This window comes from Doryrhamphus excisus, linkage group LG11 (assembly GCF_037039965.1).
Source record: "Doryrhamphus excisus strain RoL-2023G ecotype Guam linkage group LG11, RoL_Dexc_Guam_v1.1, whole genome shotgun sequence".
NCBI lineage: Eukaryota > Metazoa > Chordata > Actinopteri > Syngnathiformes > Syngnathidae > Doryrhamphus > Doryrhamphus excisus.
The window spans coordinates 2,014,856-2,028,241 of NC_136367.1; the positions used below are offsets into that span (position 1 = coordinate 2,014,856).

At 35.0% G+C, this 13,386-nt stretch overlaps 3 protein-coding genes across 3 annotated transcripts; all 3 read left to right on the top strand.

Moving 5' to 3' along the window:
* The first annotated feature begins 3,164 nt into the window (after positions 1-3,164).
* Positions 3,165-4,130, top strand: LOC144901262 (trace amine-associated receptor 1-like). The gene has a single exon (XM_078794666.1). It carries the CDS (start codon positions 3,165-3,167, stop codon positions 4,128-4,130), a length of 966 nt encoding a protein of 321 aa, XP_078650792.1.
* A 3,870-nt stretch (positions 4,131-8,000) lies between these two features.
* On the top strand, positions 8,001-8,999 carry LOC131098837 (trace amine-associated receptor 1-like). The gene has a single exon (XM_078794505.1). It carries the CDS (start codon positions 8,001-8,003, stop codon positions 8,997-8,999), a length of 999 nt encoding a protein of 332 aa, XP_078650631.1.
* Positions 9,000-10,993: 1,994 nt separating this feature from the next.
* On the top strand, positions 10,994-11,977 carry LOC131098821 (trace amine-associated receptor 1-like). The gene has a single exon (XM_078794667.1). The coding sequence runs from the start codon at positions 10,994-10,996 to the stop codon at positions 11,975-11,977; it is 984 nt and encodes a 327-aa protein (XP_078650793.1).
* The last annotated feature ends 1,409 nt before the right edge of the window (positions 11,978-13,386 follow it).

The following is a 13,386-nucleotide window of genomic DNA, read 5'->3' on the forward strand; positions in this document are numbered from 1 at the left end:
GTACACCGAGTATTGATCTGCAATTAATTGTGATTTAATCAGGTTAAAGATTTTTAATCGATTCAAACATTTTTCACTTCCCGTGTTTCAGTGTCACCTTTTTCTAATGAGTAGGGAAACAAGTAAAAAAAACACATTAAGAGATATCTTTCACAGTGATGAAAGCAAAAACCAAAAAATGAAACAAAAACGAAAAATTTGCAAATTGTAGAAGAAAAAAAAAAAACAACGAAAAAAACACCCCTACTATGGAAAAATATGAGTACTGATCATAATCAGCACATTGGTATGCTGCAATTAACTGATTAATTACAACTTAACTATGGAAAAAAAATGGATTAATCAGTTTAAAGATTTTAATCGATTGAAAACTTGTTCACTTCCCGTGTTTCAGTGTCACCTTTTTCTAATGAGTCGGGAAACGAGTAGAAAGCACGTAGCAATAAATATCTTTCACAGTGATGAAAACAAAAAATGAAACAAAAAATGCCAAATTCTCAAATTGTTGTCGAAAAAAATCATAAGAAAAAAAGCACCCCGCTATAGACAAATGTGAGTACTGATCGTAATCAGCACATTGGTATGCTGCAATTAAATGTGATTAATTACAACTTCACTGTGGACAACATGTGATTAATCAGGTTAAAGATTTTAATCGATTGAAAGCTTGTTCACTTCCCTTTTTCTAAGGAGTAGGGAATCAAAAAAAAGCCAAATTCTCAAATTGTCGAGAAAAAAATCATCGCACATTGATATGCCGCAGTTGACTGTGATTAATTACAACTTCACTGTGGATAACATGTGATTAATCAGGTTAAAGATTTTAATCGATTGAAAGCTTGTTCACTTCCCTTTTTCTAAGGAGTAGGGAATCAAAAAAAGCCAAATTGTCGAGAAAAAAATCATCGCACATTGATATGCCCCAATTCACTGTGATTAATTACAACTTCACTGTGGATAACATGTGATTAATCAGGTTAAAGATTTTAATCGATTGAAAGCTTGTTCACTTCCCTTTTTCTAATGAGTAGGGAATCAAAAAAAGCCAAATTGTCGAGAAAAAAATCATCGCACATTGATATGCCGCAATTGACTGTGATTAATTACAACTTCACTGTGGATAACATGTGATTAATTAGGTTAAAGATGTTAATCGATTGAAATCTTTAAGTGTCACCTTCTTCTAATGAGTAGGGAATCAAAAAAAGCCAAATTCTAAAAATTGTCGAGAAAAAAATCATCGCACATTGATATGCCCCAATTCACTGTGATTAATTACAACTTCACTGTGGATAACATGTGATTAATTAGGTTAAAGATGTTAATCGATTGAAATCTTTAAGTGTCACCTTTTTCTAATGAATAGGGAATCAAAAAAAGCCAAATTCTAAAAATTGTCGAGAAAAAAATCATCGCACATTGATATGCCGCAATTGACTGTGATTAATTACAACTTCACTGTGGATAACCTGTGATTAATTAGGTTAAAGATGTTAATCGATTGAAATTTTTAAGTGTCACCTTTTTCTAATGAATAGGGAATCAAAAAAAGCCAAATTCTAAAAATTGTCGAGAAAAAAATCATCGCACATTGATATGCCGCAATTGACTGTGATTAATTACAACTTCACTGTGGATAACATGTGATTAATTAGGTTAAAGATTTTAATCGATTGAATTCTTTAAGTGTCACCTTTTTCTAATGAGTAGGAAATCAAAAAAAAAGCCAAATTCTCAAATTGTCGAGAAAAAAATCATCGCACATTGATATGCCGCAATTGACTGTGATTAATTACAACTTCACTGTGGATAACATGTGATTAATCAGGTTAAAGATTTTAATCGATTGAAAGCTTGTTCACTTCCCTTTTTCTAAGGAGTAGGGAATCAAAAAAAGCCAAATTGTCGAGAAAAAAATCATCGCACATTGATATGCCGCAATTGACTGTGATTAATTACAACTTCACTGTGGATAACATGTGATTAATTAGGTTAAAGATGTTAATCGATTGAAATCTTTAAGTGTCACCTTCTTCTAATGAGTAGGGAATCAAAAAAAGCCAAATTCTAAAAATTGTCGAGAAAAAAATCATCGCACATTGATATGCCCCAATTCACTGTGATTAATTACAACTTCACTGTGGATAACATGTGATTAATCAGGTTAAAGATGTTAATCGATTGAAATCTTTAAGTGTCACCTTTTCCTTTTTCTAATGAGTAGGGAATCAAAAAAAGCCAAATTCTCAAATTGTCGAGAAAAAAATAATCGCACATTAATATGCCGCAATTCACTGTGATTAATTACAACTTCACTGTGGATAACATGTGATTAATCAGGTTAAAGATTTTAATCGATTGAATTCTTTAAGTGTCACCTTTTTCTAATGAGTAGGGAATCAAAAAAAAGCCAAATTCTGAAATTGTCGAAAAAAAATCATCGCACATTGATATGCTGCAATTAACTGTGATTAATTACCACTGAACAATGGAAAAAAAATGTGATTAATCAGGTTAATGATAATAATATTTTTACCACTTTAGTATAGTACTTTTGTTATATTTAAGTTTATTCATTTTTTTGTTTTTAATAAATGCGTTTTTTTGGGGGGGGTTGGAAAACCTGATGCGGCCCAGTCTCGCCCAGACCCGAGCTCCAGTGACCCCCCGAAGTAAATTGAGTTTGAGACCACTGTTCTAGATAAACGTAAACACAAAGTCATCACTATGACCCAAAGTTTTAATGGAAGTAAATTCACTCATATAATTTTTTATATTATATCACCAGGCTCAGAAATGCCCAACAAGCACTCCTTTATTTTTTGGTAATTTTTAACTCACTGACTATACATAAATCCATAATTGTGAGAATATCATCCATACAAAAACTAAGACAAGGTCCACACAGTAATGGGGGTCAGCGTTTCTATAGTATCTAATGTCAACAAAACCATATCTTACATTCTATTGGACAACTCAATATGAATATATTAGACTACGATAATAAGACAAATCCTCGTATATAAAAATGTTTTACACATTGTTCCTCGCGTCATATCAACACACATTCATGATTCATCAGCGCGGGTAAGATGAACCGAAACTAGTAGATGATTATATTCATGTTATATGTTCCCTAACCGAGCTGATTTCCATCCAGGATCATGGCAACGGAGGTCGCCGTCAACCGAACCGATGTCATACATCCGTGTTACGGAAAAATTCATTCCTTGCAATGTGTTTTATTGAACATATTTCTGTCTTTATTATCTATTATTATCATATGCGGAAACCTTCTCATTATTATCTCTGTGGTTTATTTCAAACAGCTTCACACTCCGACTAATTATCTTATTCTTTCTTTGGCGGTGGCCGATTTATTTGTCGGGGTTTTGGTGTTTCCGCTCAGCATCGAATTCACCGTGACTTATTGCGTGTATGAAGAGGAATTGCTTTGCAAAGTGCGAAGCAGCATCGATATAACGCTTAGCACCGCTTCTATTTTACATTTATGTTGTATTTCTATAGATAGATATTACGCAGTTTGTAAGCCTTTGATGTATAGAACTACAATCACCGCTCATGTTGTCGGAGTTATGATATTGATGAGTTGGTGTTTATCGGTTTTAGTCGCTATCGGGTTTTTGGTTGCGGAATTAAACTATGCAAAATGCGGAGAAAAATGTTATAGTGATATTTTAATTGCATCAGTTTTAGGACTTATTTGTTGCTTTTATTTTCCTATGAGTATAATGTTATGTATTTATGTAAAGATATTTCTTGTCGCACAGAAACAGGCACGCAGCATCGAAAACGCTAACCATCAAAGCAGGACTTCAAGAGCAACAGTCAGTAAAACGGAGAGAAAGGCTACAAAAACTTTAAGTATAGTTATGGGTGTTTTTTTAATATGTTGGAGTCCTTTCTTTCTGTATTCTTGTATTAATATCGGAAACCGGGTTTTGATCCCGATTGCAGTTGTGGAAACACTTTCCTGGTTGGCTCTAACTAATTCAATGCTGAATCTGTTTATTTACGCTTTCTTTTACAGCTGGTTCCAGTCTGCTTTTAAAATAATAATAACAGGAAAAATATTCCATAGGGATTTTTCTAGCACTAAGCTTCACTAACATGGAGTTATTAATCAGAATTAACGCATATACAGAAATAGATCTGGATACCGGGAAGTGTGTTTAAATATTTTCTCAGCATGTTTTTTTGCAAACGATATTATATTCAGCAAAGAAAATATAAAATAAAATCATATTTACATAAACCAACATATGGATTCAGACATCAGTTGGTTCATCGTTTCGGGTTCTTTTGAGACAATAATTAGCAAATAATATTCATGCAATGCTTAAAAAACATCTGAATGGTAGAATGTGCACCAATTATGCAAATTATGACATTTTAATGCTAATATAATGTCAAGAATTACTGGTGCTTGATAATATAGTATATATAGTGGACGAGTGGTTACCGTACAGGCCTCACAGCTAGAAAACCTGAGTTCAATTCCACCCTCGGGCATCTCTGTGTGGAGTTTGCATGTTCTCCCCGTGCATGCGTGGGTTTTCTCCGGGTACTCCCGCGACCATCGTGAGGATAAGCGGTAGAAAACGAATTAATTAATTAATTTTAGAGCCCTCTAGATATGAAGTAACACCCCTATAGTAAACTTTATACTCATATTACCCAATATAGTAGACATAATAAAACAAAATAAGATGTTTTTACACTGCATGGCGGATGAGGGATTAGCACGAGGGTCTCACAGCTAGGAAACCCGAGTTCAATTCCACCCTCGGGCATCTCTGTGTGGAGTTTGCATGTTCTCCCCGTGCATGCGTGGGTTTTCTCCGGGTACTCCGGTTTCCTCCCACATTCCAAAAACATGCTAGGTTAATTAGCGACTCCAAATTGTCCATAGGTATGAATGTGAGTGTGAATGGTTGTTTGTCTACATGTGCCCTGTGATTTTAATCCTTATATAATAGTTTTAATCCTGCTAACTGTGTATGAAGCGTCCATTAGCTAACTGGAATAATTCCATGATGTTCCAACTCTGAAAGAACTACTACCCCCTTCTGAAGAGTACTTCGAATACACAAATGCATACAACCATCAATACCCTCGCACTGTAAGGCTTTCAGGCACAATTGTATCATTCTCTCTTTTATTGTGTCCATCAAGAAGAACCGATAATAAATAAATTAATCACACAAGAAGTCTCGATATTTATTGCCATGTGCATGTGTGTCTTTTCATTATCCACGTTTACATGGACCCAAATATTCCAATTCCATTCGGGTTATTTACTCAAACGGAAAGAATGTAACCTTTTTATACACCTCATTCCCAAAGAAAAGTGCCAATCCGAATGAATATATAACGGGATTCCCAGGGGTGGAATATTCCTTTCCCCAATCCGATTGAGGTATCTTGTACCCGCTCAAACGGAAAGTTGTCAGACTGCGTTCTTCTTCTTCTGTTGTTTATTGGCGGTTGGCAAGCAGCTTTCGGTGTGCATTAGCGCCATCTGTGGAACAGAATCTAAACCCTTCTATACGCCATTTTTTCTTTCAAAATAAAATACATATCTATATAAAACATGTCCACAGTTTAATCCATTACTTTAAGATTGAATTTGATCTTTTCCCGGGTGCGTTCTTTCAGGAAAATATTAGTTCCCAACTAAAAACTTTTTTTTTTTTTTTTTTTTTTTTTTTTGTTTACCAAGCAGGTAAACTCAACTGTTAAATTTGATCCCGGGTGCGTTCTTTCAGGAAAATATTAGTTCCCAACTAAAAACTTTTTTTTTGTTTTGTTTTTTTTTGTTTACCAAGCAGGTAAACTCAACTGTTAAATTTGATCCCGGGTGCGTTCTTTCAGGAAAATATTAGTTCCCAACTAAAAACTTTTTTTTTTGTTTTGTTTTGTTTACCAAGCAGGTAAACTCAACTGTTAAATTTGATCCCGGGTGCGTTCTTTCAGGAAAATATTAGTTCCCAACTAAAAACTTTTTTTTTTTTTTTTTTTTGTTTACCAAGCAGGTAAACTCAACTGTTAAATTTGATCCCGGGTGCGTTCTTTCAGGAAAATATTAGTTCCCAACTAAAAACTTTTTTTTTTTTTTGTTTTTTTTTTTGTTTACCAAGCAGGTAAACTCAACTGTTAAATTTGATCCCGGGTGCGTTCTTTCAGGAAAATATTAGTTCCCAACTAAAAACTTTTTTTTTGTTTTGTTTTTTTTTTGTTTACCAAGCAGGTAAACTCAACTGTTAAATTTGATCCCGGGTGCGTTCTTTCAGGAAAATATTAGTTCCCAACTAAAAACTTTTTTTTTTGTTTTGTTTTGTTTACCAAGCAGGTAAACTCAACTGTTAAATTTGATCCCGGGTGCGTTCTTTCAGGAAAATATTAGTTCCCAACTAAAAACTTTTTTTTTTTTTTGTTTTTTTTGTTTACCAAGCAGGTAAACTCAACTGTTAAATTTGATCCCGGGTGCGTTCTTTCAGGAAAATATTAGTTCCCAACTAAAAACTTTTTTTTTTTTTTGTTTTTTTGTTTGTTTACCAAGCAGGTAAACTCAACTGTTAAATTTGATCCCGGGTGCGTTCTTTCAGGAAAATATCAGTTCCCAACTAAAAAAAATTTTTTGCGGGAAAAGCTACATTTCAAACATAATTTTCTCTCATTAGAAAAAAAAAGATTGTTTCTGACTTTTTTTTACGTTTTTACGTAAAATGACCCTCGTGAGGATAAGCGATAGAAAATAAATGACTGAATGAATATTTGAATATTTGAGTGAGGAGACCATTGTTACACAGTAATAGGGTTAAGGTTTCTATGGTATCTAAAGTCAACAAAACATTGTCCAAAAATTCTATTGGACAGTTGAAGTATGAATATACCACCCGCAACCCTCGTGAGGATAAGCGGGAGAAAATGAATGAATTAATTATTAATTTTAGAGCCCTCTAGACATGAAGTAACACCCCTATAGTGAACTTTATACTCATATTACCCAATATAGTAGACATAATAAGAGAAAATAAGATCTTTTAATGCTGCATGGCGGATGAGTGATTTGCGTGAGGGACTCACAACTAGGAGACCCGAGTTTGATTCCACAATCGGCCATGTCTGTGTGGAGTTTGCATGTTCTCCCCGTGCATGCGTGGGTTTTTTCTCCGGGTACTCCGGTTTCCTCCCACATTCCAAAAACATGCTAGGTTAATTAGCCACTCCAAATTGTCCATAGGTATGAATGTGAGTGTGAATGGTTGTTTGTCTATATGTGCCCTGTGATTGGCTGGCCACCAGTCCAGGGTGTACAACACCTCTCGGCTGAAGACAGCTTGGATAGGCTCCAGCATACCCCGCAACCCTCGTGAGGATAAGCGGGAGAAAATTAATGAATGAATTATTAATTAATTTTAGAGCCCTCTAGACATGAAGTAACACCCCTATAGTGAACTTTATACTCATATTACCCAATATAGTAGACATAATAAGGGTTTTCTCCGGGTACTCCGGTTTCCTCCCACATTCCAAAAACATGCTAGGTTAATTAGCCACTCCAAATTATCCATAGGTATGAATGTGAGTGTGAATGGTTGTTTGTCTATATGTGCCTTGTGATTGGCTGGCCACCAGTCCAGGGTGTACCCCGCCTCTCGGCGACCCTTGTGAAGATAAGCGGTAGAAAATGAATGAAGACGCTTCAAAAAAAAAAAAAAAACAGTTGCATGATGTCATAAAATGGTACAATCTGATTGGTGGATAGATATTTGCATGAATTATGGTAATTACGTAGAGGTTTAAAAGTGTCACACACAAACTTAAGGTAACATTGATGCACTTACTAACCGGGTAATATTTCCTAATGTGTAAATATTTTTCTTCTGTTACTTTTTGATATTGTTGTTATTGTTGTTATTGTTGTTATTGTTGTTATTGTTGTTATTGTTGTGTACTTCCAGGAATCGGTAACGATGGAACCAGAACCAACCGCCAACAAGACCAATGTTTATAATTATATTCATCCCTGCTATGTATTAGATAATACGACTTATGTATTTGCAAGTAATCCTTCAATTGTATGCGTTTCTTTGTATGTTTTTCTCGGCTTATTGTCCGTTTGCACAATATGTGGAAACCTTCTGGTAATAATGGCCGTCATTTACTTCCGACAGCTCCACAGCCCCACTAACTACCTCATTCTGTCTTTAGCCGTGGCCGATCTGCTGGTGGGGGTTCTGGTTTTTCCTTCCAGTATGGCGTTCACCGTCTTCTCCTGTTGGTATCACGAAGGCCTCTTTTGTCAAATACGAGCCAGTTTCGACGTTACGCTGAGCACGGCTTCCATTTTAAACTTATGCTGCATTTCCATCGACAGGTACTATGCCGTGTGTCGGCCTCTGACTTATAGAAGTATAATAAATGACCGTGTTATCGGCGTCATGGTCTTTGTAAGCTGGGGCGTTTCTGCGCTAATAGGAATCGGTATCACCGTTGCGGGATTTAATCAAGGAAAATGCGAAGAAAGCTGCTTAATGGATGCGTTGATATCTACCACCCTGGGGTCCATATTTGCTTTTTATATCCCAATTATTATTATGCTTAGTATCTACTTAAGAATATTTCTTGTTGCGCAAAAACAAGTCCGGCTCATCCAGACCACAACGTGTCAGAGTACAAAGTCAGGAACTGTCAGTAAAATGGAAAGAAAAGCTACCAAAACTTTAGCTATAGTCTTGGGTGTTTTTATTTTATGTTGGACGCCCTACTTCGTTTGTATCATTTTTCAACCGTTAACATTTAACGTAACGCCGGTTGCTGTGATCGAAACGCTAAACTGGCTAGCGCTTTCTAATTCCATGCTTAATCAGTTTATTTATGCTTTCTTTTACAGCTGGTTCAGGACAGCTTTTAGACTGATTATCACCGGAAACATATTTTATGGTGATTTTACCAACACAAATTTATTTTGATGTTTTGCCTTATAAACTACATTTGAATGCTATTTCTGTACTGTAATATTTTTGAGAGTATTTGTGCACATTTGAAACATAATTGGGTCTTTCTGTGTTTGGCAACTGTACTAGTTTACATGGAAATGTAATTTATTTTTAGTTTTTAAATTTGTTTTTAATGTTTGTTGTTGTTTTTAACGCCTTGCGTTTTCTTGTGTTTGAACTGTGTATTAACGAATTAATGTTGTATTTTAATGTATCTTGTACTCTGTTTACTTGCTTTTATTCAGCTCCATTCTTCTGTAAAGTGTCTTTGAGTATTTTTGTACTATTATTATTATTATTATTATTATTATTTATTTATTTATTTATTTATTTATTTATTTATTATTATTATTATTATTATTATTATTATTATTAGTTTGTAATTCATTGCCAGCCATTGTTGCTTACTGAGAACTCTAGAAATGTAATTATATTATCAATTTATTGAATTATATGTTTATATTTTGTTACTGTCTTACATGCCATATATAAAGCCTCTCAAGTGCGCCATTTTTATACCCACTCTGTCCTGTTTTTTTTTTTAATAATTTTAATAATTATACTATTTTTGAAATAATGACCTTGCAGTGCAAAAGGAACCAAAGTAAAGCTAAAGTACAGAGAAAAAATTAGTACAAAGGATGCAGAATAACAACATGATGGGAGGTGTGGCAGGGGGTGGGTGGGGGTCATCACAGGCTGCAGCACAAAAAGAGAGGGGGGGGGGCACATTGAGGGGGATGTGAGAAGAGAAAACCAGTTTTTGAACAGGTTTGACCAGACCACCCCTGCGACCCTCGTGAGGATAAGCGGTAGAAAATGAATGAATGAAATGAATTTTAGAGCCCTCTCGACATGAAGTAACACCCCTATAGTGAACCTTATACTCATATTACCCAATATAGTCGACATAATAAGAGAAAATAAGATGTTTTTACGCTGCATGGTGTACGAGTGATTAGCGCGAGGGCCTCACAGCGAGGAGACCCGAGTTAAAAATAAAATAAAATAAAATAAAATAAAATAAAATAAAATAAAATAAAATAAAATAAAATAAAATAAAATAAAATAAAATAACAGGATTGGTTGGGACGTTAAGATGACATGTAATATTCTATAGTAGTGTCAGTATGTGGTGTCAGTAATGTTACTGTAATGATGAGTGAGATACACAAGCACCAGACTTGATACTTGACTACATGCTAACCACTCATCCACCACTCGGTCCCTGGTAAGATAAGACAAGAAACTCATACAGTATAATTATATTAAATTAATCAAAATCCACCGCGCGGAACTCACAGCTAGGAGACCTGAGTTCGATTCCACTCTCGGGCATCTTTGTGTGGAGTTTGCATGTTCTCCCCGTGCATGCATGGGTTTTCTCCGGGTACTCCGGTTTTCCTCCCACATTCCAAAAACATGCTAGGTTAATTAGCGACTCCAAATTGTCCATAGGTATGAATGTGAGTGTGAATGGTTGTTTGTCTATATGTGCCTTGTGATTGGCTGGCCACCAGAAAATGAATAAAATAAAATAAAAAAATAAAATAAAATAAAATAAAATAAAATAAAATAAAATAAAATAAAATTAAATAAAATTAAATAAAATTAAATAAAATTAAATAACATTAAATAAAATTAAATAAAATTAAATAAAATAAAATTAAATCCATGTAATTGCTATCAGCTGATTTCAGTCCTGATCGGAGCTTCCCTAGTTATCAAAAATTATTCTAATTTATCCGCTGTCAGCTTACATTAGACGTAATTGTTTTGGGTATTTTTGAATATGCTAATGATGCCTTATAAATATCATTTGAAGGCTTGGGAGCACACACACCCCCCCGGCGGCGCTTGTAGGTAAGAGAACAGCCACATTAGTTATATTCCATCCCACATACTAAATAGCATAAATGATAATATGTTGCTAATATTGCGGTTCATTATTGCAGGCATCGTGGAAAATGCAACAGGATTCCATCATCAATGGAACTAATGCATTTATTGCCTCACATCCTTGTTATGAATCTAATAATACATCTTTAATATTTACTAGCACCCCTTCTTTAATATGTATCTCTGTTTATTGCGTCCTTGGTTTGTTGTCCGTCGCTACAATTTGCGGGAATCTTCTCGTGATTATTTCCGTGGTTTACTTCAAACAACTTCACACTCCGACTAATTATCTTATTTTATCTTTATCTGTGGCGGACCTGCTCGTGGGCGTTTTAGTTTTTCCTTCCAGCATGGCTTTTACCGTCACATCCTGTTTGTATCGTGAGGATTTAGCTTGCAAAATACGAGACAGCTTCGATATCGTGCTTTGTACAACATCGATTTTGAATTTATGTTGCATTTCCATCGATAGATATTATGCAGTGTGTCAGCCTTTAACGTATAAATCGAAAATAAACCATCAAGTCGCTTTAATGATGATTGGCGTGTGCTGGGGGATTTCTGCACTCATAGCAATCGGAATAATATTCGGAGGATTTAGTCAAGGAACTTGTAACGGAGGAACGTGTTCTGTGGATATAGTTTTGGCTCACACAATGGGACCGGTTTTTGGGTTTTACCTCCCCGCGGTGATTATGAGCTGCATCTATTTGAAGATTTTCTTTGTGGCTCAAAGACAAGTGAACAGAATCCAGAGTATGAAATGTTTAACAAAAATGGAACGAAAAGCCACCAAAACTTTAGCGATTGTTATGGGAGTCTTCCTGATATGCATGACGCCGTATTTTTTTTCCGTCGTCTTTCAGCCGTTGTTCCACAGACCTCCGTCCGTCGCCGTGATCGAAACGTTAAACTGGCTGACTTTATCCAATTCAATGCTGAATCCGTTCATTTATGCTTTCTTTTACAACTGGTTCCGCTCTGCTTTCAAAATCATTATAACTGGGAGAATATTTCTAGGGGATTTTACCAATATGGGTTTATTTGGATGAAATGACTGAGTATGTGTATGCTTTATCATACAAATTATTATGGTAATCTAATAGTTGTATTTCATTTGAACATGCATCAGATTACAATTGAATGCATCGCATAATCAGTTCCCAGTTCCACATGTCCGAAAGGAGTAGGAAGAAGCAAAGCTTATTAAATCCTACCCCTCCATCTGGTACTTTTACAATCAGTAACTGTTACATTTGTTCACTTCCTGCTTTCTTAATATAATTTTTTTTATGAATTTTTATTTTTTTTAATGAATTTTTATTTTTTTTAGTTTTATTTTATTTTTTATTTTTTGTCATGTACCGAAGTACGAGGTGATATGAGCATCCAATGACATAATGGGTACCATAGTAAGTGTCAATATAGTGGTTCAAGACTCTTCATCTTTGTATTTAGCAAACATCAACTGTTACATTTGTTCACTTCCTGCTTTCCTAATATAATTTTTTTATTAAAAAAATTTTTAAATGAATTTTTATTTTTTTAGTTTTATTTTATTTTTTATTTTTGTCACGTACCGAAGTACTCGGTGATATGAGCATCCAATGCCATAATGGGTACCATAGTAAGTGTCAATATAGTGATATATATAGCACATCATGACTGGTTCAAGACTCTTCATCCTTGTATTTAGCAAACATCAACTGTTACATTTGTTCACTTCCTGCTTTCCTAATATAATTTTTTTATTAAAAAAATTTTTAAATGAATTTTTATTTTTTTAGTTTTATTTTATTTTTTATTTTTTGTCATGTACCGAAGTACTCGGTGATATGAGCATCCAATGCCATAATGGGTACCATAGTAAGTGTCAATATAGTGATATATATAGCACATCATGACTGGTTCAAGACTCTTCATCCTTGTATTTAGCAAACATCAACTGTTACATTTGTTCACTTCCTGCTTTCCTAATATAATTTTTTAATTAATATTTTTTTTTTTATGAATTGGGTTTTCTCCGGGTACTCCGGTTTCCTCCCACATTCCAAAAACATGCTAGGTTAATTAGCGACTCCAAATTGTCCATAGGTATGAATGTGAGTGTGAATGGTTGTTTGTCTATATGTGCCCTGTGATTGGCTGGCCACCAGTCCTGGGTGTACCCCGCCTCCCGAAGTCAGCTCCAGCATACCCCAGCACCCAAATGAGGATAAGCGTCATAGCCTCCATCGTGTCCTCATTTCACTCTCTTGCTAGTTTTACCTGGTCTCGTGTCAGCCAATCATCTTCTCATCTGTCATATGTTTCAACAGAGAGTATCGCCTGCGTAATTAACATGAGTGTATGTAGTTTTCTGGTTCTGTCATTCCTGTCATTCTCAGCATTGTGGCCTCACCCGTGTCATTTTAGTTACTATGTACTTGCTTCTGTTATTGTCACATGTGACTTGATATCA